This window comes from Wickerhamomyces anomalus (assembly GCF_001661255.1).
Source record: "Wickerhamomyces anomalus NRRL Y-366-8 unplaced genomic scaffold WICANscaffold_5, whole genome shotgun sequence".
Lineage (NCBI taxonomy): Eukaryota > Fungi > Ascomycota > Saccharomycetes > Phaffomycetales > Wickerhamomycetaceae > Hansenula > Hansenula anomala.
In genome coordinates, this window is record NW_017567114.1 from 1,122,638 (window position 1) to 1,147,327 (window position 24,690).

Genomic DNA, 24,690 nt, shown 5'->3' on the forward strand with positions numbered 1-24,690 from the left:
ATAGTGCCTTCTTTTGAAATTTCCCCTTTGTAAAAAAAACACCAAAATAAATCCGGAGAAATAAAACAAAAACACAAGCAAAGAATTCACACTTTATCCAAATCCCAAACCCACCACATTGAAATGACTGAGGAAAACATCGCCATCAGAAACGATCGCAAATGGTGTCCTCACTTGATCTTCACCACCGCTGTCGCGTGTATGGCCTCTGTCCAGTACGGCTATCACATGTCTGAGTTGAATGGGCCCAGTGCGGTGTTATCGTGTCAAGCTGATATAGAGCCTTATCCAGGGGCAATTTATCAAGATACTTGGTTTTACAAAATGAGATTGGTGAAATGTATTGAAATGGATGATCAAGGGCTAGGTCTTGTTACTTCCATTTTCTCAATTGGTGGTCTTGTCGGCTCGTTATATGCTGGTCATTTAAGCGATAAATTGGGTAGGAAAAAGGCAAGTGCTATGAATGCAATCGTGTTTATCATTGGATCCATGGTGGAACTTTGGGCAAATAGTGTTTTTGGATTGGCCACAGGGAGATTCATATCTGGATTGGGTGCTGGTTGCTCAATTGTGGTTACACCTTTGCTAATTAATGAAATTAGTCCACATGGATTAAAAGGATTCTTGGGGAGTATGAATCAAGTTGCAATCAATTTGGGGATTCTACTTACACAAGTATTGGCTATCAGATGGGCTAACAGTTATGAATGGAGATATTTACTATTAGTTGGCTCTATATTAGGTGCTTTAAACTTCATTTTGGTATTATTTGTTGATGAAAGTCCAAAATGGTTATTTAGACGTGGAGATATTCAAGGAGCTAGATCTGTTGCAAACAGACTAAGAGGCGGTGATCCACTTTTAGTTGAAGATGAAGCTAGAGGCTGGTCCTCTTATGGTGGTCCAAATGCAAATCCAGAACAGGATGGATTATTATCACCAGGTACAAATGGCGATAGATTTCAAACTACAATTTCACTACTGGACTATGTTAAGAACTCTCATTACCATAAATCATTGATAGTGGTGTCTGCTATAATGTTGGGTCAGCAATTTTGTGGTATAAACTCTATTATTTTCTATGGTGTTAAAACAATAAGGAAAATCTTGCCAGATTATGCAGTTGTCATAAATTGTTTGATTTCATTAGGAAATGCTGTTATTACGTTCACTGCAGCTCCTTTGATAGATAGATTGGGCCGTATTCCATGTCTTTTACTTTCAGTTTCAATTATGGGTGCTTCTTCTATATTAATGGCTGTTGGTATCTTGCAAACAATTTCAATTATTTCAGTTATTGCAACTTTCTCTTATGTGGGATCTTATGCTATTGGACTAGGACCTATCCCCTTCTTGATGGTTCCTGAAGTTACACAAGTGGAAGCCAGAGGTGCTGCACAAAGTTATGGTACCACAGTCAATTGGATTGCAACATTTTTGGTTGGTTATTTATTCCCAATATTAGACTCATATATCGGTGGCTATGTCTACTTCATCTTTGCTATCATCTGTGGCCTATTCGCCACTTTTATTCATAATCAAGTTCCAGAGACCAAAGGGCACAAGTCGTATGAAGAAGTCTGGGGTATTAGAAATGATTGAATCCTTATTTATTTATTTACATATTTTTGTATAGAAATCACATGACTGTGATTAGGGCTTCGATTCAGTAGTACTCCACGTGATATGCTTTTTTTATTTTTACTCTCACATCCAAACACCACACCCTCTTACTCTGGTACGCACCACACCACCCATTTCCAATCGCCCAAAACATTTCTGGTTCCGCGCACGCCCCCGCCAGAAAAACGAACGTTCGCTGCCACTGCGATTTCGAGCTTCTGGTACAGCCCACAACATACTGTGTCTGGTTGGGACTCTCTAGTTTTTTTCACAACGAATAAAACAAAAATTCATTAGAAGAAACTCTCTTTTAGTTATACCTATAAACATCAACAACAAAGATGCCTACCAGATTAACTAAAACCAGAAAACACAGAGGTAACGTCTCAGGTATGTGAGAATGAAAGAGACTATAGAAAAGTATCAAGAGAATGTGGGAAGAGTACAAGTTCAATATGTGATTTTGCAAGAGAATATGAATTTTAAAGTAAAGAGTGAAGAGAATCGTAATAATAAAAGTAAAGAAAGACTATCAATCAGATGGACAGAAGCAAACCAGAATGAGTAAATGAACAACTGTATTATTATGGCAAGCTAAATCTTTGAAGTTATTTAAAGGGTCAAAATTGAAGTTTTGTTAAGCAATGAAGGAAAAGAACTAGAGCACAGCACTTTAATCTCAGAAACAATCTATTTGATACTTTTCTTTATTCAATTCAAGAAACTTACTAACAGTAATTTATAGCCGGTAAAGGTCGTGTTGGTAAACACAGAAAGCATCCGGGTGGTAGAGGTAAAGCGGGTGGTCAACATCATCACAGAACCAACATGGATAAATACCATCCAGGTTACTTCGGTAAAGTTGGTCAAAGATACTTCCACAAACAACAATTACATTTCTGGAAACCAGTTTTAAACTTGGACAAATTATGGACTTTAGTTCCAGAAGATAAAAAAGAACAATACTTATCATCTTCATCAGCTTCTGCTGCTCCAGTTATTGACACTTTAGCTCATGGTTACGGTAAAGTTTTAGGTAAAGGTCGTTTACCAGAAGTTCCAGTCATCGTTAAAGCTAGATTTGTTTCAAAATTAGCTGAAGAAAAAATTAGAGCTGTTGGTGGTGTTGTTGAATTAGTTGCTTAAGTTTTTCTTTTTATTTCATAATGTGTTCATAATTTAAAAATAAAGGAAAGTTAGGTTTTTAGGAATAATCACTTCTATGTAATTGTACAATGATATGTTTTCAACTTTGATGTTTATTTAAGACTTAGCAGAGGAGTGTAGAGTAAAGAAACTTTAATAATTATATTTCAGACCTTTATAGATGAAAGTGCATCTAACCAGCATTGATAATGCTTATATATTATAGGATGAAGTTTTACAATCTGTTATTCTTCAAACATAATACCTTGAAGTTTGAACCTTGAACCTCAAGAGCTGAAAAATTTCGCCTAAGAGTGGCCGTTTCCAAAAAAGAAATCTTTCTCGAAAAAAAATTATTCAAAATGTAAACACAGAATCAAAACAAAAACAATTTGGTTATTAAAGCTCGACTCTCATTAAGCGTTCAAGTGGCTACTTAGCTTTATGTTTCTCAGGAGGGCACTCATACAAATCCCTAAACCTATCATTAGTTCATTTCCTAAAAATTTCAGCACTTCAAGATTTTCGTTCATGAATAAGATGACTGCATCCGAGACACAATGGACTGTTGAATCAGCTATACCTCAAAATGTCAAAGATTTATTGACACCAGAAGCTGGTGAAACCAAAATAAATTACGTTCTTGTATTTTTACAAATCGTCAGCTTACTAAAATCCCAAAGAAGAACAGGTTGGGTTGATCATGGTATACCTGATTGTGAATCTATTTCCGATCATATGTACCGTATGGGGGTTACTTCATTATTAATTAAAAACAAAGATGTTGATACAAACAAGTGTGTCAAGATTGCTATTGTTCATGATATTGCTGAATCATTAGTTGGTGATATCACCCCATTTGACGGCGTCACTAAAGAGGAAAAACATCGTCGTGAATTAGATACCATACATTATTTATCTGATCTAGTTAAGAAGTATGATGAAGAAAATGGTAAAGAAATTTTGGAATTATGGTTAGATTATGAAAACATAAGAACCTTAGAAGCTAGATATGTTAAAGATATTGACAAATTTGAAATGTTATTACAAGGTTTCGAATATGAGAAGAAATTCCAAGGTACTAAAAGATTAGATCAATTTTGGGGTGCTAGATCAAGTGTCAAAACTGATGAAGTTAAAGGATGGACTGATGATTTATTTGCCAAAAGAGAACAATTCTGGAAGAAAATTGAAGCTAGTAAATCAGATTGATGTACTATTTCAAATTGCATACTGTAAATAAATTATATCTAGGATCATAAAAGACAGCATAACTGATACAATCGTTGGACTTCAAAGTTTTACACCATATTCCATGAACATTTGCTATATTGTAATATATATTAATTTATTTTGTTCAACTTATTGTACAACCCACAAGTTATCATAGCCAAATAACCATGGTCCAATAGTATGTCTCCCCACTATAGCTAACATTCCGATACTGAATTGAATAATTAACAAAGTCAAACATAATTTATCTTCTCTTAAAGGTCCAAACCAAACCAACACCAAGTTGATCAATGTAAAGTTGTTTGATTCTGTAATGGCCTTCTTTTTAATTGTCTTGCCGTTTTTTTCAACTTCAATTTCACCTTCAACAATCTTTAACAATTTCAAATTGTTCAATAAGTACAACACTTTTTCAATTACAGTTGGCAACGGTTTCTCAAATTTAGCATGAGATGGATACATGAATCCATCTTCCAAATTGAATCTTGGCATTCTATGTCTTGGGCAAGGAATTATTCCAAATAATTGAGGAACTGAATACATAAAGTTGAAAATTTGTGGTATGAAAAACAATAACAATGTTTTCGAGAAATGTCCCAAGATTCCAACAACTGCAAATACCATACCTGCAAAATAACAATAAGTGTCACCAACAAACACTTGTGAAGGCCACCAATTGTATTTTAACAATGCTAATGAAACACCCAAGAATGGGAACAATAGACAAGCTGAAAATAAATGCGATTCCCTAGCTGGTACTTGACCCGAGATTAAATAACAACCATCATTGATCAATAGAATAATGGCAAGAACAACACTTTGGCCAACTTCTAATCCATTAACACCAGCCAAGATGTTGATTGAATTTGGACAAAAAATTGCAACTGCAGCCATATAAACATAATAAAACCCACCTAATTCAATCAATGTAGTTTGGAAATAATCTTGTAAAAATTGGGTTGGAACCAAAACGTGTGTAATACCAAAATCAACATAATAGACAATTAATAATGGGATAGCCGCTATAGCTGGCAAGAAGAATTTATGTCTCCATCTAATATCAAACAAATCATCAGCAACACCCAATAAAACTGTACTTTCAAGACACAAAATGGCACTTAGATACCCTGCTAGTTTATCATGTGGAAACAATTCAGTATTATCATCACCGAGATTTGTACCACCTTCTCTATTACCACCACCTGTTGTTGAAGTGACAAGATATTTATAAAATAAGAATGGGATGAAGAAAAACATGACGAATAAATAAGATGTAGCAGCGACAGCACCAACCGTTTCAGGGATTATTGGCTTATTCGGTTTGGAGAGATCTTTACCAAAAAGACCAATTTTAGTAAAAGATGGTGCTAATCTGGGTATTAGATAGTTTGTTGAAACATAACCAAAGATTGCAAACCCAATGGAAGCTTGGAGTGATCTATTAGCCCCACTGGCAGACCAGACCAGTGCAATAGCCACAACCAGGAGACCAAGATCCAAGAATGCCATAGTTGTTGAATTGGAAGTGATCTTTGAAAGTATTAAACTTCAATGTTTTCATTTTGGACAGCGTAAGCTTTTTGAATATTTTGGCAGAAAACCGTGTTTCCTCAACGCGCGAAACCGTTGAATAAAGAGGAAGCTCAGAAAATTATGTTAGAAGGCTATAGGGATCTTCAAAAAGAATCTAGAGACCCCTTGATATTATTACCAGTCTAATATTCAAAGAAGAAGCTAAACAGTAATGAATCGAGAACTTTATTTCGCCTTTTTGAATATGACTAAGCTCCTCATACATTCCTGACTAATATGGTGCGAAAAAAAAATAGGAGGTAAACGCGCGCCAAAAAATGTATGTTGAAAGAAAAAAGAGAGCTAAATTATAAACATTGAAAGTCAACAAGAGCTGTTTTCTCTGTTGTAACTCATTTATATCAAGAGGGAAGGGGGCTCAATAGACTCCAAATAATCAAGAGAACAATTGTCATAGGTGGTACTTGAGCTGGTCATTCTTTTTACAGTACATTTCCAACAACAACAAGAACAAAACAAGTCGAATCTTTTGGACGTGGAAAATAGGAGAGGACTATTACAATTTATACAACAATGTCCAGAGTGATACCTCAAATTGACCTAAGTGGATTCTCTGTTGAAGATAAGAAGGAGAATGAATTCGGTGCGCTAACATCGGATGAATTTCGTTATGAGACAAAGTCTCGTGAAGGGAAACCATTACCAGATCCTATTGAAGATGAACCTCCATATCATGTTTTATTCATCACTTATTTAAACTATTTGATTTTGATTATTGTTGGTCATATTAAGGATTTCACAGGTATATTGTTTAATCCAAAAAATTATCAAGAAATATTGGAAAAAGATGGTTTAGCACCTTGGTATAACAAGTTTGAATCCTTTTATATTCGTCGTATGAAACAAAAAATTGATGATTGTTTTGCAAGACCAACTTGTGGTGTTCCAGGAAGATTAATCACATGTATTGATAGAGATGCACATGATTATAACACTTACTTCACATATCCTGGTACTACTTCAACTTGTTTAAACTTGTCATCATATAACTATTTAGGTTTTGCTCAAAGTGAAGGTGCATGTACTGAAGCTGCTTTGGAAGCTGTTGAGAAATATGGTGTTGGTTGTGGTGGTGCAAGAAATCAAATTGGTACTACTGATTTGCACGTAAAAACTGAAAAGACCATTGCAAAATTTGTTGGGAAAGATGATTCTATATTGTTTTCAATGGGGTATGCTACCAATGCAAGTTTATTCAGTTCATTATTGGATAAAAAATCACTAGTTATTTCAGATGAATTAAATCATACCTCAATCAGAACAGGTGTTAGATTATCAGGTTGTTCAGTTAAAACTTTCCCACATAATAATATGGATGCTTTAGAAAATCTATTGAGAGAACAAATCAGTCAAGGTCAACCAAGAAATCATCGTCCATGGAAAAAAATCGTTGTTGCTGTGGAAGGTCTTTATTCAATGGAGGGTACAATGGCAAATTTACCAAGATTAGTTGAATTGCGTGAAAAATACAAATTTTACTTATTTGTTGATGAGGCTCATTCTATTGGTGCTATTGGACCTTCTGGACGTGGTGTCTGTGATTATTTTGGTATTGATCCTTCAAATGTTGATCTTTTAATGGGTACTTTAACTAAATCTTTTGGTGCAGCTGGCGGTTACGTTGCAGCTGATCAATCTATAATTGATCGTTTAAGATTAAACATCAACAGTCAAAACTATGCTGAATCTATTGCAGCTCCAGTTTTAGCTCAAATTATAACCTCCTTAAGAATTATAATGGGTGAAGTTAATCCAGGTGAAGGTAGAGAAAGATTGGAAAGAATTGCATTCAACTCTCGTTATTTAAGATTAGGATTACAAAGATTAGGTTTCATCGTTTACGGTGTTGATGATTCACCAGTTATCCCATTATTGTTATTTGCACCAGCCAAGATGCCTGCTTTCTCAAGAATGTTGTATCAACGTAAAATTGCAGTGGTTGTTGTTGGTTATCCAGCTACTCCATTAACTTCATCAAGGGTTCGTTTATGTGTTTCTGCTTCATTGACTAAAGAAGACATTGATTATTTGTTGCGCCATTTGTCAGAAGTTGGTGATAAATTGTTTTTGAAATTCAGTTCTGGTATTGCAGGTGGTACTTTAGATGGTAGTCCACCAAGATGGAATATTGAAGATGTGTTGAGGGAAACACCAAAAGATTGTAAAGAATCCAAGTTTTTCGTTGCAACAGCTTCTAGAGAATAAGTTATACAAACCAATTATTAAACCTCCATTGACATTTTTGTCTACACTATAAACAATTACTTTAATACTAATTTTAATACCATGCATTTTAATTCAAAAAGGAGGTGGATGTAGATATGAGAGATGCAATGGGCCCAAAGTACGTATAGCTGCTACGCTTTTGGTCTTGATTTCGACAATTAGTAAGCGCTCTATGAAATGACTTTCTACAGCTACCTGGTTACCTACTAGACCATTTTTCAAGTAACTTCCAACTTGATCTGGATAAATAGAAGTTCTCGCGTCTGATCTACACCAACCGTTAGATAATCGCTACGTTCATAGCCTCTGAGTCTCTTGATACACTTTCTGAGCACACGTTCGCAGAATAAATGTCCCAGAGACTAAGCCTGCGCGATAAACAGTGCTGTGTTGTGCTAGATTAACTTCGAAGTTCGGTTACCTGAAAACTTCATGGTGTTAAGCTCTAACTTCTTTGGGAATGAGAATGCTACCAAAAAGAGCCTCAAACTAAAAGAAGAATTCTATTGTCCAAATCGAGTCTCTGGGCTTTGAATTAGTCTTACTGTAGTGCGACGTTATGTGCATGCCCAAGCCATTAGGACCTATGTCTTTTTACTCTTCCAACAGTGCCAACTTGTTTAGTGGCTCTGTCCAGATTCTGGACTCCAGAATACATTCCTTCAGGGTCCCAGCCAGCCTAGCTTCTAGAAGGGCCCTGGCCATTAAAGTCAAGGCCCCTAGGCGAAGACTCTCCACCTGTGCATCTACCGGAAACACAACTATCTCAGACCAAAAAAAATTTAAAAAAAAGTCGCGTTGAGGAACTCCAAAATTCACGACATGCAAAAACAAAGCAAAAAATAGGTTGATCAATAAAATTTCAACTGTGTTGGCATTCTCACGAGTCACAACTTCTTTGGCAGGCTATCCATACACAGTGGCTGCTTCAAACCAATTACCAATAGCTAGAACCAAAAGCTACTAAGCTCACTAGCCTTTGCTCACCACTTCAAGCTTCAAAGTCCAGCTGTTAACTACGTGCGACGATCAGGTACAAGTTTCGCTAACAATAGAGTGTAGGTGATAATCGCTCTTGATCAAAAAGAAAGGACACCTGAGCTGAAAAGCTTTATTCTACTCACAAGTCATACCCAAGAGCTCTGTGAAATGCAACAGCCCATTCTCAAGAGGGTGAAGATTAAGATACGCTCATTTGACACCAAACTATCAGAGAATAGATTATACCACATCATGAAGTCAAGACTTGCTACTGTGGTTATTGCCATACTACTCGTAACATTCTTCATAATAGGTCCATACAATATAGACAAGATCAATTACAAACCACTAGCGGAAGACGCGACTGAAACCATATCGAGTGATGCTAAAGGTGATGTAACCCCAAATGAGAAGGAAAAATCATCATCTGATAAATTGGACATATCTTATGAATTATTTGATTCTAGCTTTCTCGGAAATCATAAATTGAGTAAAGGTGATGACGCCTCAAAATTCATCTTTGTTAACAACAAATATCCAACTGCAGCTGGTTATGAAAATGTCTTGAAAGCAATTGACCCTGACACTTTTATTCATTATCCAACTTATAAGAAATGTGAAATTTATTTTAAAGAATTGTACAACAAGACACCAAATTGGGCATTGGAAGAATTGGAAGCTGGTTATCCTTACAATGGTTATATTTTTGATACTAAACAAAGTTTCCTCAATGATAGAAAAAATGAATTCAAGTCTTCATTGAAAAAGGATGATAAAGATGAGATAAGTGATGAACAACTTAATAAACAAATTGAGGAAAAGGGTAAAAAATATGAATGGGATGCAAAATACGCGCAAGCCTATAAAGAATCAGAGGATTCAGAAACTTATATGACTGGTCAAATGACAAACCTAAGAGTTTTCAGTCAATGTTATCTGGATAGTTCCATTGACCCAAGAGAACAACATATCATTGATAATATGCATCCAAACATTACATGTGAGGAAAATGAGAATAGATTGTTTAAATTCTTGACTAAAAAATTACCATCATATACAAGATGGACAAATGAAACAATTAATGTCTTGCCAGACATGTCCAAATATTTAGCTGATGTTGATTACAAAACCAATATGACAGTGCCAAAAACCAATGAAACTACTTGTTTCACACGTTCTTTAATGAATAGTTTTAATGGACAAGGTATTGCTATTTCGGCTGCTGATAAACATGTTGGTGAATTATCAAGTTTGATTCTAGTTTTAAGAGCATTGAACAACAAATTACCAATTCAAATTATTCACAGAGGTGATTTAAACTATACTTCACAAGCTGCTTTAGTAAATGTTTCAAGATCACTAAATTTAAACCTTGAAAAAATCAATTCATTTAAAGCTTATGTTCAAGCTAATTTTGAACATGTTAGAGATTTGGATGTTGAAACAATTTTCCCTAAGCAAGAGATTTGGTTTGTCAATACCACTTCTGCTATTAATCCTAATGATAGAAGATTTATCTCTTATGGTAACAAATTGTTAACTTTGCTGTTTAGTTCATTTGAAGATACCGTTTTGATTGATACTGATACTGTTCCATTTGTTGATATTGAAGAGTATATTTTAAAATCAGATGTTTATCAAGATAAAGGTGCATTTTTCTTCAAGGATCGTCAATTATATGATCATATAACAGGACCAGAACTAACATATTTCAAAAAATTATTACCAAATAGATTGGATAATGCCTTTTTCCAGATTCCAGAATTGACAAATTTCACAATGGATAATAGATTTTTTGGTCAACATTATAAGCATGTTCAAGAATCCGGTATGGTTGCAATCAATAAGAAAAAACATATGAGAAGTACTTTAACTATTAATGTCCTACAAATGTGGCATGCAGCAACCACGAGAGTGCATGGTGATAAGGAATTATTTTGGTTGGGATTTTCAATTGCAGGTGATGAAGATTATTATATGAATAAATATGGTGTTGGTGCAGTGGGTCAATTAAATCCAAATTCAAATAGATTATTGGGTGATAAAGATGATTCAAGAAGGTCTAAACTAAATTCCCATCAATTATGTACAACACATCCAGCACATTTATCAGGATTAGATGATACTACATTATTATGGATGAATTCAGGTTTCATCACATGTAAGCGTGAAAATGAAGCTGAGAAAGATATTGCAATGGATTTATACAAGAATGTCTTTGATAATGCTGAACAGTTGAAGAAAACTTATGTCGGTCCTTTGAAGATTAGTGCTGTTTTAGTTCCACCACCTCAAGAACGTGTTAGAAATAATGATTTAGGTGAACCTGCTTCAGGTTGGGAAGTTATGTTTGGTTGTGGTGGTTATCTATATTGTGCTTATGATAATGTCGGTGGTGGTAATGATACTTATTACCAAGGAACTTTAGTTGAATATGATTCATCTCAACAATTGTTGTATGATTATCTTGGTGAACTTTGGGTTTACTATCAAAAGGTTATCAAGAAATGAGTGTTTATGATTTTCTGCTGTTTTTTTACTTGCTTTTAACATTGATTTGAAGGTGATATTGTTGTTGTTGTTTTTTTGCAGCACCCATACACTGGTCAAGAACCAGTATGTTTGTGATTTCTGTTTATTTTTTTTAAGTATGCATTTAGGGACAACTCTTTGAGAATGTACATAGATTTAATAGTGCTTTTTATGTATGTTTCATTTTATTAATTATACAAACGAACAAAGGCTTTTCTATGCAAGTTAACGAATATCACATAACCACACAATCAGTAAGACCTAATCCATACATGGCTTTCTCAACATCTTTTTTAATTTTGAACCAATCTGCTCTTTTTTGAACAAACTCATAAATCTCCTCTTGTTTGAAAATACCATTGAATTTACTCAAATCACCAATCAATTTACCCAACTCTTTAGAATCATCAGTAGAGATCAAATATAGTTGACCTATTTCTTTCAATCCAATAAACAATGGTGTAATGTTTTTCTGTCTTAGTGTATTGACAACAAAATCGTAATACAAATTCAAATCACTAATCAAGATAATCGACCCGCTTGTGGAAATGATTCTCTTCTTTATATTCTTGACAATCACTTGGAAAAATCGTTCACCAATTTCTTGTTGGAAGATATCAATTATACCCTTTTCGGTAGATCCATTCAATAGATTAATATGATTTGATAATAGGGTCACCACTTTTTCGGCACACTTTGTTGGGCCTGTGAATAAAACTGCTTCATTCCCATTCGTTGTTTTAGGATTGAAATCATTAGGTAGTTGTAATGTGTTGTATATGAATTCAATCTCAGCCATAAGTTTATCAATACCAATGTTAAGCCCATTAGCCACAAAATTATCCAATGATGTCTCGAATTGTTTCTTTGTTTGATTTGCATTGTTTAAAAATTCATCCTTGTTCAGAATCTTCTTCATCACTAATTCATTTTCATAAAAAATTTCAATCATTTGCTGGATCAAATCTCCAATGTTTATTAGTTCTGTAAATTTCTTTAATGGTTCCACAGTTGATGTTGATTCAACACTTTCCAGAGATTTAAATTCAGTTGGATCGTATCTTGATAAAAAATCTATAGCTTTTGTAAAACCTGGCCTTATATGATACTTGGATATTATAGTGACAAGTTTGATAAATATTTCTTCAATTTGAGAATTTATTTTGGCTTGATCAACTATTGAATGTTGTGATTTCCCAAATATTGCAAAAGTTTCAATTTTTGCCTTAGCAATTTCAATAATCTTGTAGCATAGTTCAAAATTCATAAAATTTTTCAAATTTTTCAAATTCTTGTTCAAGATTTCAAAATTAACTTTGAATTTAATCTCGTTTGAATCTTTATTTGACTTGCTAAATATCTTTGTAAAACTTGATAAAAGTTCAAACTTGTTTGTTTTAACATCTTCACTACTATATTCAGTCAAGACCGATTTATAAATATTATCTTGTTCAATCTTCTCTTGTTCAGATAGTTCTGTTTCAAATTGTTTAATCTCTTTGATTGAATCCTGTTCAAAATTAACAATTTCCTCGTTCAAAAAGTTGATCACCAATGGTTCAAAGTAAAGGTTTATGAAAGTAATCATCATATGTCTATAGTTGTCACCAGCATTCTTTGAGTCATTCAAGTTTGGAACAAACGTATTCAACAGTTTCAAGTAGACTTTTGGTATAATCTCTATATTTTGTTCGCACTCTTTAGCAAAGAACCCACTAACAATGTTCTTATCTATAATTTGCTCAGAATATAACAGCATTATTGGTAGTTGGTCACCAAAACTTTCATCTATAATTTTTGATTTTGAATTGAAGAATTCGGTCAAGTCCTTTATCACATCATCCAATGATCCTTCTTGTAATGACTTGTCTGTGTCTAATATAGTTGGTGGGAAAAAATCCATTGGAAATTTATTCTCTTGTTGGAAAAATTCAACAATCAGGTCCTCTTGATCTAGCAAGTTTAAGCATGCAACTAATCTATGGACATTGTAATAATTCTCGTTATCAAAGCTTTCCTGCATCTGTTCAAATTTCAACTTGGTGTACTTTCTAGTCAAGTCTCGAAGTCTGGCGCTCATCTCATCTTTAACAAATTGATCACTATCATCCATTTGAACAAATTTTGACAAGTTCTTTAAAACCTTGGCTTGATCATTGATATCATCGTTACCATATCCAAAGAGCTCTTGAAAATCAAAATCATCTATATCAATTCCATCACTTTTCCGTATTATCGAAAGATACGGTTTCAATAGTCTAAATATCAAAACAACTGTTTTCTTTGGATTTGAAGTGCTTTTGATGGAATTGAATATGTTCGTTGCTTGGAAATCTGATAGAAGGTCATCAGTATGTGTAGGATCATAGCTTATAAAGACATTCTTGAGCCTTGCCTTGAAATAGTCTTTATCTATTGAAGACAATGATTGATTGGTGAATTTGGATACAGAACTCAAGCTCAAATAGTCCACAATGGAAAGGTTCTCAGCTATTGAGAGTACAACATTTCGCACCTTGAAAAGTTCAGCCATCTTTGATATAAACCACTTATGAAATACCTAACCAAAACAGCTTTGGGCTTCGAGTTTTTGACTGTCTTGGTTGTTTATGAAGAGACTGTACCTGTTTTGATCCAAAATTCCAGCCAAGGTACCCGGTATCTACAGAACGCATTCGCGAAAGGATGTTTTGCAAATTTAAGCTGTCGGGTCCAAAACATCATAAACAGTAAACAAATCAAATTCATCAACAGCTTGGGTACAATTAATAGGCTAGACGGTTTACTAAAGATGAAGCCATTTTCAACACAACACGAGGAGCTCATACACGATGTTTCGTATGACTTTTATGGAAAACAGATAGCGACATGCTCATCTGATCAACATATAAAGGTTTTCGATTTGGATACAGCTACAAATGAATGGATATTGAATGACTCTTGGAAGGCTCACCACTCATCAATTGTCAAAATAGACTGGGCGTCACCAGAATTCGGTAAAGTGATAGCTTCTGTTTCACATGACAAGACTGTCAAGATCTGGGAAGAGGATTTAGATGAGCAAAGAGGAAGCGGTCGCCGTTGGAAACATTTAGCTACATTGAATGATGCTAGGGGTCCATTATATGACGTGGCTTTTGCACCAAGTCACTTAGGCTTAAGATTAAGTGCAATTGGTAGTGATGGTGTTCTAAGAATATATGATGCTTTAGAACCTGCAGATTTGAGATCATGGACATTAACATCAGAAGTTTCAGTTTTAAGTGTCCCACCAGCTTCACATCTACAATCAGATTTTGCCCTAGCTTGGTGCTCATCTAGATTTTCACCTGAAAAATTAGTGGTTTGTGCTTTAGATCAAGGTTTTATTTATCACCGTGATGCTTCAGGAAAATTAGTTCAAGCTGCCACTTTGCCAGATCATCATGGTCTTATTAGATCAGTTTCATGGGCTCCATCCATGGGTAGATTTTACCAACTATTGGCTACTGGTTGCAAAGATGGTAAAGTTAGAATTTTCAAGCTCACTGAAAGACTGGCCCAAAATAAAGAATTGGCCGAATACAATGAAGATGAGGATGAGAATGGGGACTCTAAAAAGACCTCGAATGTTGAAATTCAAGTGGAATTAGTGAGTGAACACGATGATCATAAAGGTGAAGTGTGGTCTGTTTCATGGAATTTGACTGGTACCATACTAAGCAGTTCAGGCGATGATGGTAAAGTGAGGTTGTGGAAGGCTTCATACTCTAATGAATTCCAATGTCTCTCCGTGATATCAGCAGAGCAAAAGGAAATTGTGTAACAATAAACAAAAAGTGATGATTTAGCTATTATACGTTGTAAATTGTCATCGAGGACATCGGTGTGTAACCTTTCCGAATCGAGCACCCGTAAAAAAAAAATTCTTTTGACATATAACTTCCAGAATCTGTTTGATGTATACTCAAAAACTTCATACTACTACACATCAACGATGAAAATTTTAGCAGCTGCCGACGATTCAGGTAGTTTCAAGGGTATGTGGACAATCTACTGGCTCAAAAGGACTGTCTACTAACAAAATTCAGAAATACTTTGCCCAAGAGGAACAGATACTTCATCTCAACAGGCACCTCAACCAGAAACAATTGAAACATATAATGGTGAAGGTTTGAAAAATAGAGTTCAAAGGTTTTTAGTCACAACTTGTAATGATGAAGAAATCATTGTATCAGCTAGGGCTAACGGTGCTATCAACTTCTACAATAGCAAAACCTATGAATCTATAAACTCAATCTCAAATAATTTGGAAACCTCAACAAAAGATGAATTTGTCTCTTTGATTAGCTCTTTTGGTAATATATATGCTGCTTCAGAGCAAGGAAAGATCACAATTATTGACTCAAGCTCTATTTCAAGTGAGAAAGTTAACTACATTACAACATCAGTTAAAGCACCACTTTCAACATTCATATCACATCCAACACAAGAGGGTGTTTTTGCTTATGGTGGTAAAGAAAATGATGTTAAAATTATTAGATTATATAAAGAAGGGACAAGCATCTTTGATAACGATGAAGTTAAACCAGAACAGTTATTTCAAGGTAAGAATGTTAAAAATGACAAATTAGATCTAAGAGTCCCAATATGGATAACAAACATCTTATTCATTAAACTTGAAGATCATACAGAAACAACATGGAAATTCATTACAACAACAGGACATGGTCAAGTTAGAAAATATGATACTTCACATGGTCGTAAACCAATCTTGGATAAGAAACTTTCAGATAAACCATTAGTTAGAGTTGCCGCTACACCAAAAGAAGATGAAATAATATGTGCAGATACCCATGTTACAACTGCATTATTTAATATAGAAAAAGGTGCATTGGTGGCTAAATACAAAGGGTCTGTTGGTGCTGTTCAAGCATTATACAGTCATTTGAAGGGTGACAATGGTCTTTTAGTGACTGGTGCTCTTGATAGATATGTTCGTGTTTTTGATATAAACACAAGAGAACAAGTTGCAAAAGTTTATATTGGATCGAAAATTAGTGCTGTTTGGTTGTTGAGTGATGAGAATACCGATGCTGAAAACAAAAAAGAAGAGGAAATTGACCCAAAGAAACTCAAGAAGATGAGAAAGAAAGCTGAATTAGAAGACGAAGATGAAGATGAAGTTTGGAACCAGCTAGATAATTTGGAGAAGAAAACTACAAAGAAAAGAAAAACCTGAACTCATGATATGCATTAATAGAAATGTGCTTCCACTATTTTTTTCTATATTGTAAGTCCATTTACTGTAACTCTCTAGCCATTTTCTTATCATGGCCCGACTTTCTATTATGATTTGCTTTTGAAGATTTATTTTTTTCATTTTTGGCGTTTTGTCTCTTCACATTTGCAGGATTAGCTTTAACTGTTTGATTTGGCTTCTTTTTATTTTGATCATTGTGCGAATCTGTGGATGATGAAGGTGGAGGTCTACGTTCCTCTGCAATTTCTTCATCCTCTTCAGTTCTTCTCTGTGGTTTGTTGCCTCTAAACTGGTATTTCTGTTCAAGAATCCTAACACGTCTTGGTTCTTTCTCTAACATACGTGCCCACCCTTCAATTTGTTCGTGTGACCAATGTAAAGTCTGCACTAATTGTTGTCTTTCATTCCAGCGTCTGTTCGGTTTTGCAAAAACATTCGGATCCCTTTTGTAAGCCTCCCATAATATCTTTTCTGCTTTATCGAATTTACCCTTTTCATCTGGTGTTACTGCTTCAGCTTCATCATAAGTATCATCATGTTCATCTTCATCGGCTTCATACATCAATCTCAGTGCAGAAGTTAATGTTTTGTTTTTCAATTCATCAGGAACATGAAGTTCAGATTCCTTTTGAAGTTTGCTTCTGTTCGACAAAAGTTTGACATTCTTTGTTTTGTTTTCCATAACATGACGGCTCTTGTCTTCTTCTTTTTCAATAGCAGCTTCTGGGTGTTCAAGTAAAAGCATTGTAACTTCTTCAACGTTATTGTTATGTTTCTTCAATAGTTTCGCAGTGTGTGATATTGAAAGATCTGGGAATAGCTCTGTTAAAGTCTTGACATCTGCTTCATTAACATCTGATTTTGGTTGTTTGATCAAAAATGGAAATCTCTGTTCAATACCTGGGTTTAATTCTTTAAAGCTCTCTGATGCAATAATACCACCGAACAATGGATATAGTCTAAGTGAGCTATACGTGTTTATTCCTAATTCAGTTCCTATTGATGCAACTTTAGCAATGGGTACTGATACTAATGATAAAACTGCAAGATTTCTCACCAATTTTGAGAATTTACCTTCTCCATTTGCATGTAACTTTTCCAACATGTCAATCCATGATAATGTAACAAAAGTTTCACCAAATGATGTCCCTTTTTTAGCCTTGGTCTGCTTTAGGAACGGTTCTTTGGTGGCTTTTGACTCTGTTTGCACTTTAGCCGACTTCTGTAGGAGTACTGCAAGTGTTTCCAAATCATGTTTTTCGAACTTTCCATTAGTTATCAAATGTTCAAGATGTTTATGGACCAATGATATGGAATTTATGGTCTTTTTATCTTTAGGTTTATATGTTCCATCAATAATACCTTTCACAATTGTAGCATTCTTAGCAGCGTAGACTTTTGCAAAATGCCACAAGGCCGCACCATTCAACTTCAGGTTCAACACACCCAATTGTTTAATCAGTTCTAAAATCCAGCTTCTTAGAGTATCCAAATTTTGTGTGATCTGAACGTTAATCAGACCCAGTGATAATATTTGACCTTGCTCTTCTGCAATCTCATGAAGGTAGCTTTTCAAAAAAAGGCACAACTGCTGCTCAGATCGTTGTGATAGCTGCCTTTTTAGCTGTAGTAGTGTCTGGATATAAGTGATGTAAACTTCAATTTCATGAACCCAGATGACTGGATCTTTATCCACCATTGAGGAACGCAACTTGAAAGGTGGGAACTGAGCTACCGGTAGCTCGACATATACATTATCCTCTTCGTCTGACATATCAATTAGGCTCGTTGAGTTTTGTTGCAGTCCTTTCTATGAATCATTGATTTTGCCATTCAAAAAGTGTTGATGATAGTAGAAAAACTTATTGATCGGGACACTACTATTATTCAAAATTCGGACACTTTATGTACAAGAATTGTAGATTCAAGGAGCCTATCTACCTATTAAAATCTGAATTTTCCTTGAGAGTCTTTATCTTGAAAGCAATGTAAAAGATCACAGCAAGAAAAATGGCCCCAGTACTAGCAAAAACAGGATATTTGAACTGTTCAGGTTTGTGAAATATCAAGGTCAAAATATGTGTACTTAGTTCAAACAAATTATTCAAGCTCTCTTCAAATGTTGTCACATTAAATCTTTCAAAATCATCAGTGATGTATATCTGGATGGAATTTTGAACAGCCAAGTCGAAACACCATAATCCAATTCTACTCCAAGGAATACAAAAACATACCAACCAATGAGTCTTTGAATAATTTATGATGAAGGAAGCCAATATTGGGGTTAGCGATAGGAATTGAAACACAACAGAAATTAATCCCACGTTAATGAAATTAGTCAACTTGTTTAGAAATGGGAATATGACTAAAGTACCGAAAAGTTCAAACCCTGTAGAGATACCTTTTAATAACCCGATTGAAAAATTGTTGATGTCATCAAATGAAAGAAGATATGCAATTGTAGTGTTCCCAAATGACAGAACCGTTAAGTAAACTAGTGATATTGATATAACTTGAAGAGCTATTGGATTCTTACAGAACAGCTTCAAGCTTTCCCAGTAGGTTAGTGGTTGAAACTTTGGTGGGTTTTTGGTTATTTGGTCTTCTGATTCCTTTAAAGCAGGTATTGAATGGTACAGCTTCAAAATCATGGAAAATTCAATTTGGCTTGAAATGAGAAACACTAGAATGATGAATGCCAGTGTGATTTTGAAACCTGCAATTGTAATGAATGATGATATGAAAAAAGGCGCAACTAATTTGCAAAAAAGGTCAATGCCTCTCAATTTTGTATTCAACTCGATCATAAACTCTTCGTCTTTCAGACAAATCTTCACTATCCAATCTCTCGAGATTGATATCTTGTTTGCAATTGTAGTTAATTTTTCAACAACCCCACAAACAATAACCACAGCAAGACAAGCTTTTTTCAACAAGGAGTGATCTTCAAAGAATTGAAATATAATCAAGAGAATTGTAGCGGATAATACTGCAAAGGACCTTTGGATGAATATCGCTTCTTCAATTATTTTCAATCTTTGGCCATGATTGACCAAGTTTGTCACAGTATTGGACAGCAAGATTCCTGACAGACTTGAGCAAAACGCAAACAGCGAAGATGGAAACAAAGTTCCTGGGTAAAGGTTAATGATGAATAAGACAATCCCAAACTCATACATTCTTGAATTCCACACATATAAAAAATGTGAAATGTAAAGCCTGTTCTTGATGAGGCCCTTCAAGTCCGATGACAAATGGTGGTGAATTGCATCTGGATTTGGGTTATCTGTAGCCCCATGATTTGATTCTTCATCTTCTGGGTTGTGAATTAGGTAATTTTGTTCATTATTTCTAATCAATTGTTCTTCAATCCTGGCCTTTGAAGGTGAACTTGATGATCTTCTCGATTTTGTCATTGAGAAATCCACAAAACTTGACCAAATTTTCCCAAGTCTCAGATATGAATATTGAGCAGTAATTTAGTTTGAGCCCAGTTAAAATGTTATTGTATCAGCTAATTGAATTGCGTAAACTCTGTGCAAGGTTTACAAGATGAAGCGAGTCTTTGAAATTTCACTGAATACGAACGACTTGTTAATATGTTTCAAAACCATTGATAAAATAACCCAAACGATCAATCAAAGCGTGAACCCCCTTAATCCAAAGACCAATCTGTTTGAGCCCTTGATTGAGAGATTTATTGGAAGTCCAAAGTCATCATATAAACTTTGCATTCGTCGTTTAAACCAAAAAGTGTGAAAATCACGTGCCAATCATGTGACTCGTTACCCGGGCAAGCCACCTTATCAAAGCTGCAGCTTATCAGTGTGCACAAGTGTCGCGACACGGTGCCAGCCAGCAGCACCGGCCAGTGCGCTAACCAGCTTTGTCTTTTTGGTGGGCCGAATGAGCTCATCGCAGTCTGTCATTTTTGTTGTAGTGTGCAAATGAAAGCTATTTAAAGGGCTTGCCACCCGTTATCTTGTTCTTATCAACATCCCTTTTCTTGAACAACAAATAACCAGTTTGCAACACAACAACAGTGGACTATAAGGAACCCAAGTACCAGATAGTCATACTCCCAGTTGTAAATTGATTATAATCCCAAAGCGCTATTCAAGTTTATTACATTTTTGCACACTCTCAAAAACAACCACACCTCCCTATTTGAATCTAGATTAATATCACCATTATGAAAGGTTCAACTCTTTTACCAATCACCGTTTTGGTTTCAATTGCCAATGCTCTTGTTATTCCAACTATCAACACCAATGATATCTTCTCAGTTCAAAACGTTTTGAACCAAGAATCTTTGAACAATGGTGCCACCCCAGCCCCAGCTGCTCCAAAAGTTGACTCATCAATCTTGAAGAACAACTTGTTGAAAGCTGAAGATGCTGCTGAATTAATCTCAACTGAATCTGCTGGTCGTAATATCATTCCTCATCGTTATATCATCGTTTTCAAAGATTCTGTTAAACCAGAAGAAGTTGAATTTCACAAATCATGGGTCAAGGATGAACATATCAATTCTGCTAAGGCATTATATGAAGCTAACCCAACACATTCATTCTTCCAAGAAACTAACAAGGAATCTGCCACAGAATTAGGTGGTGTTTTAGATGGTTTCCACATTGATGGGTTATTATCTGGTTACTTTGGTTATTTCTTGGATGATACCATTGATTTAATCCGTCGTAACCCATTAGTCAAATTTGTTGAAAAAGATTCAAGAGTTTTCGCTTCTGAATTTGAGACCCAAAATGGTGCTCCATGGGGTTTATCAAGAATCTCTCATCGTGAAGCTTTGACTTTAGGTTCATTCAACAAATACTTGTACGACAATGAAGCTGGTAAAGGTGTTACATCATATGTTATCGACACCGGGGTCAATGTCAAACATCAAGACTTTGACGGCCGTGCCAAATGGGGTTCAACAATCCCACAAGGTGATGAAGATGTTGATGGTAATGGTCATGGTACTCATTGTGCTGGTACCATTGGTTCCAAACATTATGGTGTTGCCAAAGAAGCTGACATTGTTGCTGTCAAGGTTTTGAGATCAAATGGTTCAGGTACCATGTCTGATGTTGTTAAAGGTGTTGAATATGCAGCAAACGCACATGCTAAAGCTGTTAAAGACGGTAAAAAGGGTTTCAAAGGTTCTACTGCTAACATGTCTTTAGGTGGTGGTAAATCCCCATCTTTAGATTTAGCTGTTAATGCTGCTGTTCAAGCCGGTATTCATTTCGCTGTTGCTGCCGGTAATGACAACGCTGACGCTTGTAACTATTCCCCAGCTGCTGCTGATAAGGCTGTTACTGTTGGTGCTTCCACTTTATCAGATGCCAGAGCTTATTTCTCAAACTACGGTAAATGTGTTGACATCTTTGGTCCAGGTTTGAACATTTTATCCACTTATATTGGTTCAGATTCAGCCACTGCTACTTTATCAGGTACATCAATGGCTTCTCCACATGTTGCAGGTTTATTAACTTACTATTTGTCATTACAACCAGGTTCAGATTCTGAATTCTTTACTTCTAAAGGTGGTGTCACCCCAGCTCAATTGAAGAAAAAAATCATTGATTACTCAACTAAAGGTAAATTGACTGATATTCCAGATGATACACCAAACAAATTGATCTACAATGGTGGTGGTCAAGACTTGAAATCATTCTGGGGTGAAGAAGTTAACAATAAAGAATCAAATGTCTTAGCTGGTATTGATTCTGAAGCTGCAGCTGCCATCATTCATGATTTGGAAGCAAATGTTGAACATATCATGGAAGATGTTAAACAATTCATCAACAACAATGTTTAATCAGGATAACTCATGAGCTTTATGAAATTTTAATGCTAACCGGTTAGTCTATTTGCAACTAGCTACTTTTTATGGTAAATTTTCAATTCTGACTCCTTGTGAGTCCTTCTTTCTTTCTTTTTTATACCACACTGTTTTGTCATTTCTAAAGGGTACAAGATACTAGTTTAGATGAAATACTACACACTTATGTTAATTAACTCATACGCAGTAAAAAGTTACTTTATTAGCTAAAACTTTGTAAAGGCTTAGTCTGTGCGCGTAACAAAATTTCGGCCTTTCATGTTAAACCGTAACGACTAACCAGCCATGTTCAAAACAACATTTTATCAGATCAACAAGAACTCTTTCTCTTCTTTTATAATTATTTCTATACATCTTGTTCTCTATGGCAACCATCTAGAATAGAAGTCCATCAAATATAGAAGAATCCCTCAAATGCTAGACACTTTACCTACTAGACACAGAAAACCTCAACAACAACAACTGCAACTGCATCATCATAGAATCCATTCTTCACCAGCTCAAGTTTTTGAAAACCCACCAAGTAATCAATCATCAAAATGGCAAATACTGAAACATAATGAAAAGCAAATATATGAACATACAAATAAAAGTGATGATTCATTAGAACTAATGCCCACTATAGCTATGGGTTATGAGAATTCAATAAATAAGAAACTACAACGTCATCATGGTGAATTGAGAATTACAGGTGATGGTTATTTCTTTGATCATGGATACGATGATAATGATAGAGATTATAGATACGGTCCTAGGCAGGATGATTGGAGATATAACCAGCAATATCAACAGCAACAACAAAGTTCCAGTGGGGCTTATGGAAGAGAAGGCCAATTTATTCCTAGTGATGGTTACTATATGAGAAAGAGCTATGAACAGTCGAGGCCAGAGTATAATAGGAATAGGGTGCATCCAGTTTATGATCAAGATGATAAAAGATATGGTGATGATGGTCCAAATAGAGGCGAGTACAGAGCTGGTCGTTTTGATTCAAGGGATGACTTTCCAAGATCTGTTGAATCCTCACTAAGGCCACCAGTTGATGCTTCTGCGGTGCATAGATCCAAAAGGTCATATGGTGAGTTACGCCCTGTGAATTCAAGAGAAAAGAGTTTTGAAAGAGTGATGAGTTCAGAGCGTATAAGGAGCCCTAGTCATGAGCTTGATCATAGAAAAGCTAGTCAAAATAGTGAATATTATGAACCTGTTGCTATCCCTTCTGAAGCGGCTCTAGTCCTTGATGAAAAACATCTCAATTCACAAGAGCTCCAGCCTATGATGATAAAGTCACCAAAGAAGAAAGGATTTTTCAAGAAAATCTTTACAAATAATGATAGTAAATTAAGAAAGAAATCCAAGAGCAAGAAACTTGAACCATCATTAACACCATCAACAAATCTAATACAAGAGCCTGGAAACACCCCAGGCGAAGGATCTATCCAAGAAGATGATATCTCAGATAATGCACCAATAGATAATGGAAGTTCAATCGTTAATTTTATGGAGAATTTCCCAATAATATCAAACATTTTCAACAAAATTGATGAAAGCCCAATACCACACCAATCAAAATTGATATTAAAAGCATTATTATTATTTTGGATCCTATATGAAATCAATACATTGTTTGAGATTATTGGTGATTGGTTTAGAATGTTTGGTTCTGTGTTTACAAGCGGGGATGATGAAAGTTCATTGGGCTAGAGATTCGAGTGATCTGATATTGGATAGTTTGAGAATCAAAATAATGATAAAATATTGATTTTGTCATCTTTTTGTGATGTTTAAACTGATCAGATCATATGATTAGTTACCTCTCTTGAATTATTATTATAATCATTTATACTTTGAATTGAATTGAAGCTTGAATTCAATGATTAATGGAAATAGAATTATAGTTATACTGCACATGAACCAGTTGAGAGGGGTGTATCGTTACATGGAAGGTTTTGCACCAAGTTGTTCATTTGATTTGGAATAAATCAATATTGAACAGCAGCTCAAACAGTCGCGGAATAATTAATGCTTTGCAGCTATAGTACATGTTGTTTATAAAATGATCATAGGCTGTATCTCATAGTTTATCATGGCATGAACTTATTGTTGTAGTGTTCTCGATTCTTAAGACAAGGTGATGCGGTCAGTGTTGGTAAGTGTTGACATCACAATGATACTATGTTGATGTAAGAGAAGCTTGGTATATACCTCACCCATGACACCTCTCTGCTGTGATAGATCTCTCCAGTAGTAGTTACTTGTTACT

At 35.2% G+C, this 24,690-nt stretch overlaps 13 protein-coding genes across 13 annotated transcripts; 9 read left to right on the top strand and 4 right to left on the bottom strand.

Moving 5' to 3' along the window:
• The first annotated feature begins 74 nt into the window (after positions 1-74).
• WICANDRAFT_57188 (uncharacterized protein) lies at positions 75-1,724 on the top strand. The gene has a single exon (XM_019182792.1). It carries the CDS (start codon positions 124-126, stop codon positions 1,603-1,605), a length of 1,482 nt encoding a protein of 493 aa, XP_019037577.1. The 5' UTR covers positions 75-123; the 3' UTR covers positions 1,606-1,724.
• Positions 1,725-2,454: 730 nt separating this feature from the next.
• Positions 2,455-2,772, top strand: RPL28 (60S ribosomal protein uL15; the record flags this gene model as incomplete). Its single annotated transcript, XM_019185078.1, has 1 exon — positions 2,455-2,772. The coding sequence occupies one exon, from the start codon at positions 2,455-2,457 to the stop codon at positions 2,770-2,772; it is 318 nt and encodes a 105-aa protein (XP_019037578.1).
• A 540-nt stretch (positions 2,773-3,312) lies between these two features.
• Positions 3,313-3,984, top strand: WICANDRAFT_34134 (HD domain-containing protein; the record flags this gene model as incomplete). Its single annotated transcript, XM_019182151.1, has 1 exon — positions 3,313-3,984. The coding sequence occupies one exon, from the start codon at positions 3,313-3,315 to the stop codon at positions 3,982-3,984; it is 672 nt and encodes a 223-aa protein (XP_019037579.1).
• Positions 3,985-4,134: 150 nt separating this feature from the next.
• On the bottom strand, positions 4,135-5,514 carry ALG7 (UDP-N-acetylglucosamine--dolichyl-phosphate N-acetylglucosaminephosphotransferase; the record flags this gene model as incomplete). The annotated part of the gene is made up of 1 exon (XM_019185079.1): positions 4,135-5,514. One exon carries the CDS (start codon positions 5,512-5,514, stop codon positions 4,135-4,137), a length of 1,380 nt encoding a protein of 459 aa, XP_019037580.1.
• Positions 5,515-6,111: 597 nt separating this feature from the next.
• Positions 6,112-7,803, top strand: LCB2 (serine C-palmitoyltransferase LCB2; the record flags this gene model as incomplete). Its single annotated transcript, XM_019183752.1, has 1 exon — positions 6,112-7,803. One exon carries the CDS (start codon positions 6,112-6,114, stop codon positions 7,801-7,803), a length of 1,692 nt encoding a protein of 563 aa, XP_019037581.1.
• A 2,136-nt stretch (positions 7,804-9,939) lies between these two features.
• On the top strand, positions 9,940-11,316 carry WICANDRAFT_34047 (alpha-mannosyltransferase; the record flags this gene model as incomplete). The annotated part of the gene is made up of 2 exons (XM_019182144.1): positions 9,940-10,114; positions 10,202-11,316. 2 exons carry the CDS (start codon positions 9,940-9,942, stop codon positions 11,314-11,316), a joined length of 1,290 nt encoding a protein of 429 aa, XP_019037582.1.
• Positions 11,317-11,572: 256 nt separating this feature from the next.
• Positions 11,573-13,870, bottom strand: RCY1 (Rcy1p; the record flags this gene model as incomplete). Its single annotated transcript, XM_019183753.1, has 1 exon — positions 11,573-13,870. One exon carries the CDS (start codon positions 13,868-13,870, stop codon positions 11,573-11,575), a length of 2,298 nt encoding a protein of 765 aa, XP_019037583.1.
• A 258-nt stretch (positions 13,871-14,128) lies between these two features.
• Positions 14,129-15,142, top strand: SEH1 (Seh1p; the record flags this gene model as incomplete). Its single annotated transcript, XM_019182793.1, has 1 exon — positions 14,129-15,142. The coding sequence occupies one exon, from the start codon at positions 14,129-14,131 to the stop codon at positions 15,140-15,142; it is 1,014 nt and encodes a 337-aa protein (XP_019037584.1).
• Positions 15,143-15,313: 171 nt separating this feature from the next.
• Positions 15,314-16,558, top strand: NSA1 (ribosome biosynthesis protein NSA1; the record flags this gene model as incomplete). The annotated part of the gene is made up of 2 exons (XM_019182094.1): positions 15,314-15,356; positions 15,408-16,558. 2 exons carry the CDS (start codon positions 15,314-15,316, stop codon positions 16,556-16,558), a joined length of 1,194 nt encoding a protein of 397 aa, XP_019037585.1.
• A 61-nt stretch (positions 16,559-16,619) lies between these two features.
• Positions 16,620-18,353, bottom strand: CUE3 (Cue3p; the record flags this gene model as incomplete). Its single annotated transcript, XM_019182205.1, has 1 exon — positions 16,620-18,353. One exon carries the CDS (start codon positions 18,351-18,353, stop codon positions 16,620-16,622), a length of 1,734 nt encoding a protein of 577 aa, XP_019037586.1.
• Positions 18,354-18,567: 214 nt separating this feature from the next.
• WICANDRAFT_24191 (uncharacterized protein) lies at positions 18,568-19,824 on the bottom strand (the record flags this gene model as incomplete). The annotated part of the gene is made up of 1 exon (XM_019181021.1): positions 18,568-19,824. A coding segment is annotated over one exon (1,257 nt), but the record flags the coding sequence as incomplete, so codon positions are not given.
• A 947-nt stretch (positions 19,825-20,771) lies between these two features.
• Positions 20,772-22,403, top strand: WICANDRAFT_64521 (S8 family peptidase; the record flags this gene model as incomplete). Its single annotated transcript, XM_019183754.1, has 1 exon — positions 20,772-22,403. One exon carries the CDS (start codon positions 20,772-20,774, stop codon positions 22,401-22,403), a length of 1,632 nt encoding a protein of 543 aa, XP_019037588.1.
• A 438-nt stretch (positions 22,404-22,841) lies between these two features.
• On the top strand, positions 22,842-24,131 carry WICANDRAFT_64522 (uncharacterized protein; the record flags this gene model as incomplete). The annotated part of the gene is made up of 1 exon (XM_019183755.1): positions 22,842-24,131. The coding sequence occupies one exon, from the start codon at positions 22,842-22,844 to the stop codon at positions 24,129-24,131; it is 1,290 nt and encodes a 429-aa protein (XP_019037589.1).
• Positions 24,132-24,690: the final 559 nt, after the last annotated feature.

Excerpts from the sequence above, each read along its gene's own strand:
- WICANDRAFT_57188 (XM_019182792.1), top strand. The coding sequence starts at position 124 with ATGACTGAGGAAAACATCGCCATCAGAAACGATCGCAAATGGTGTCCT.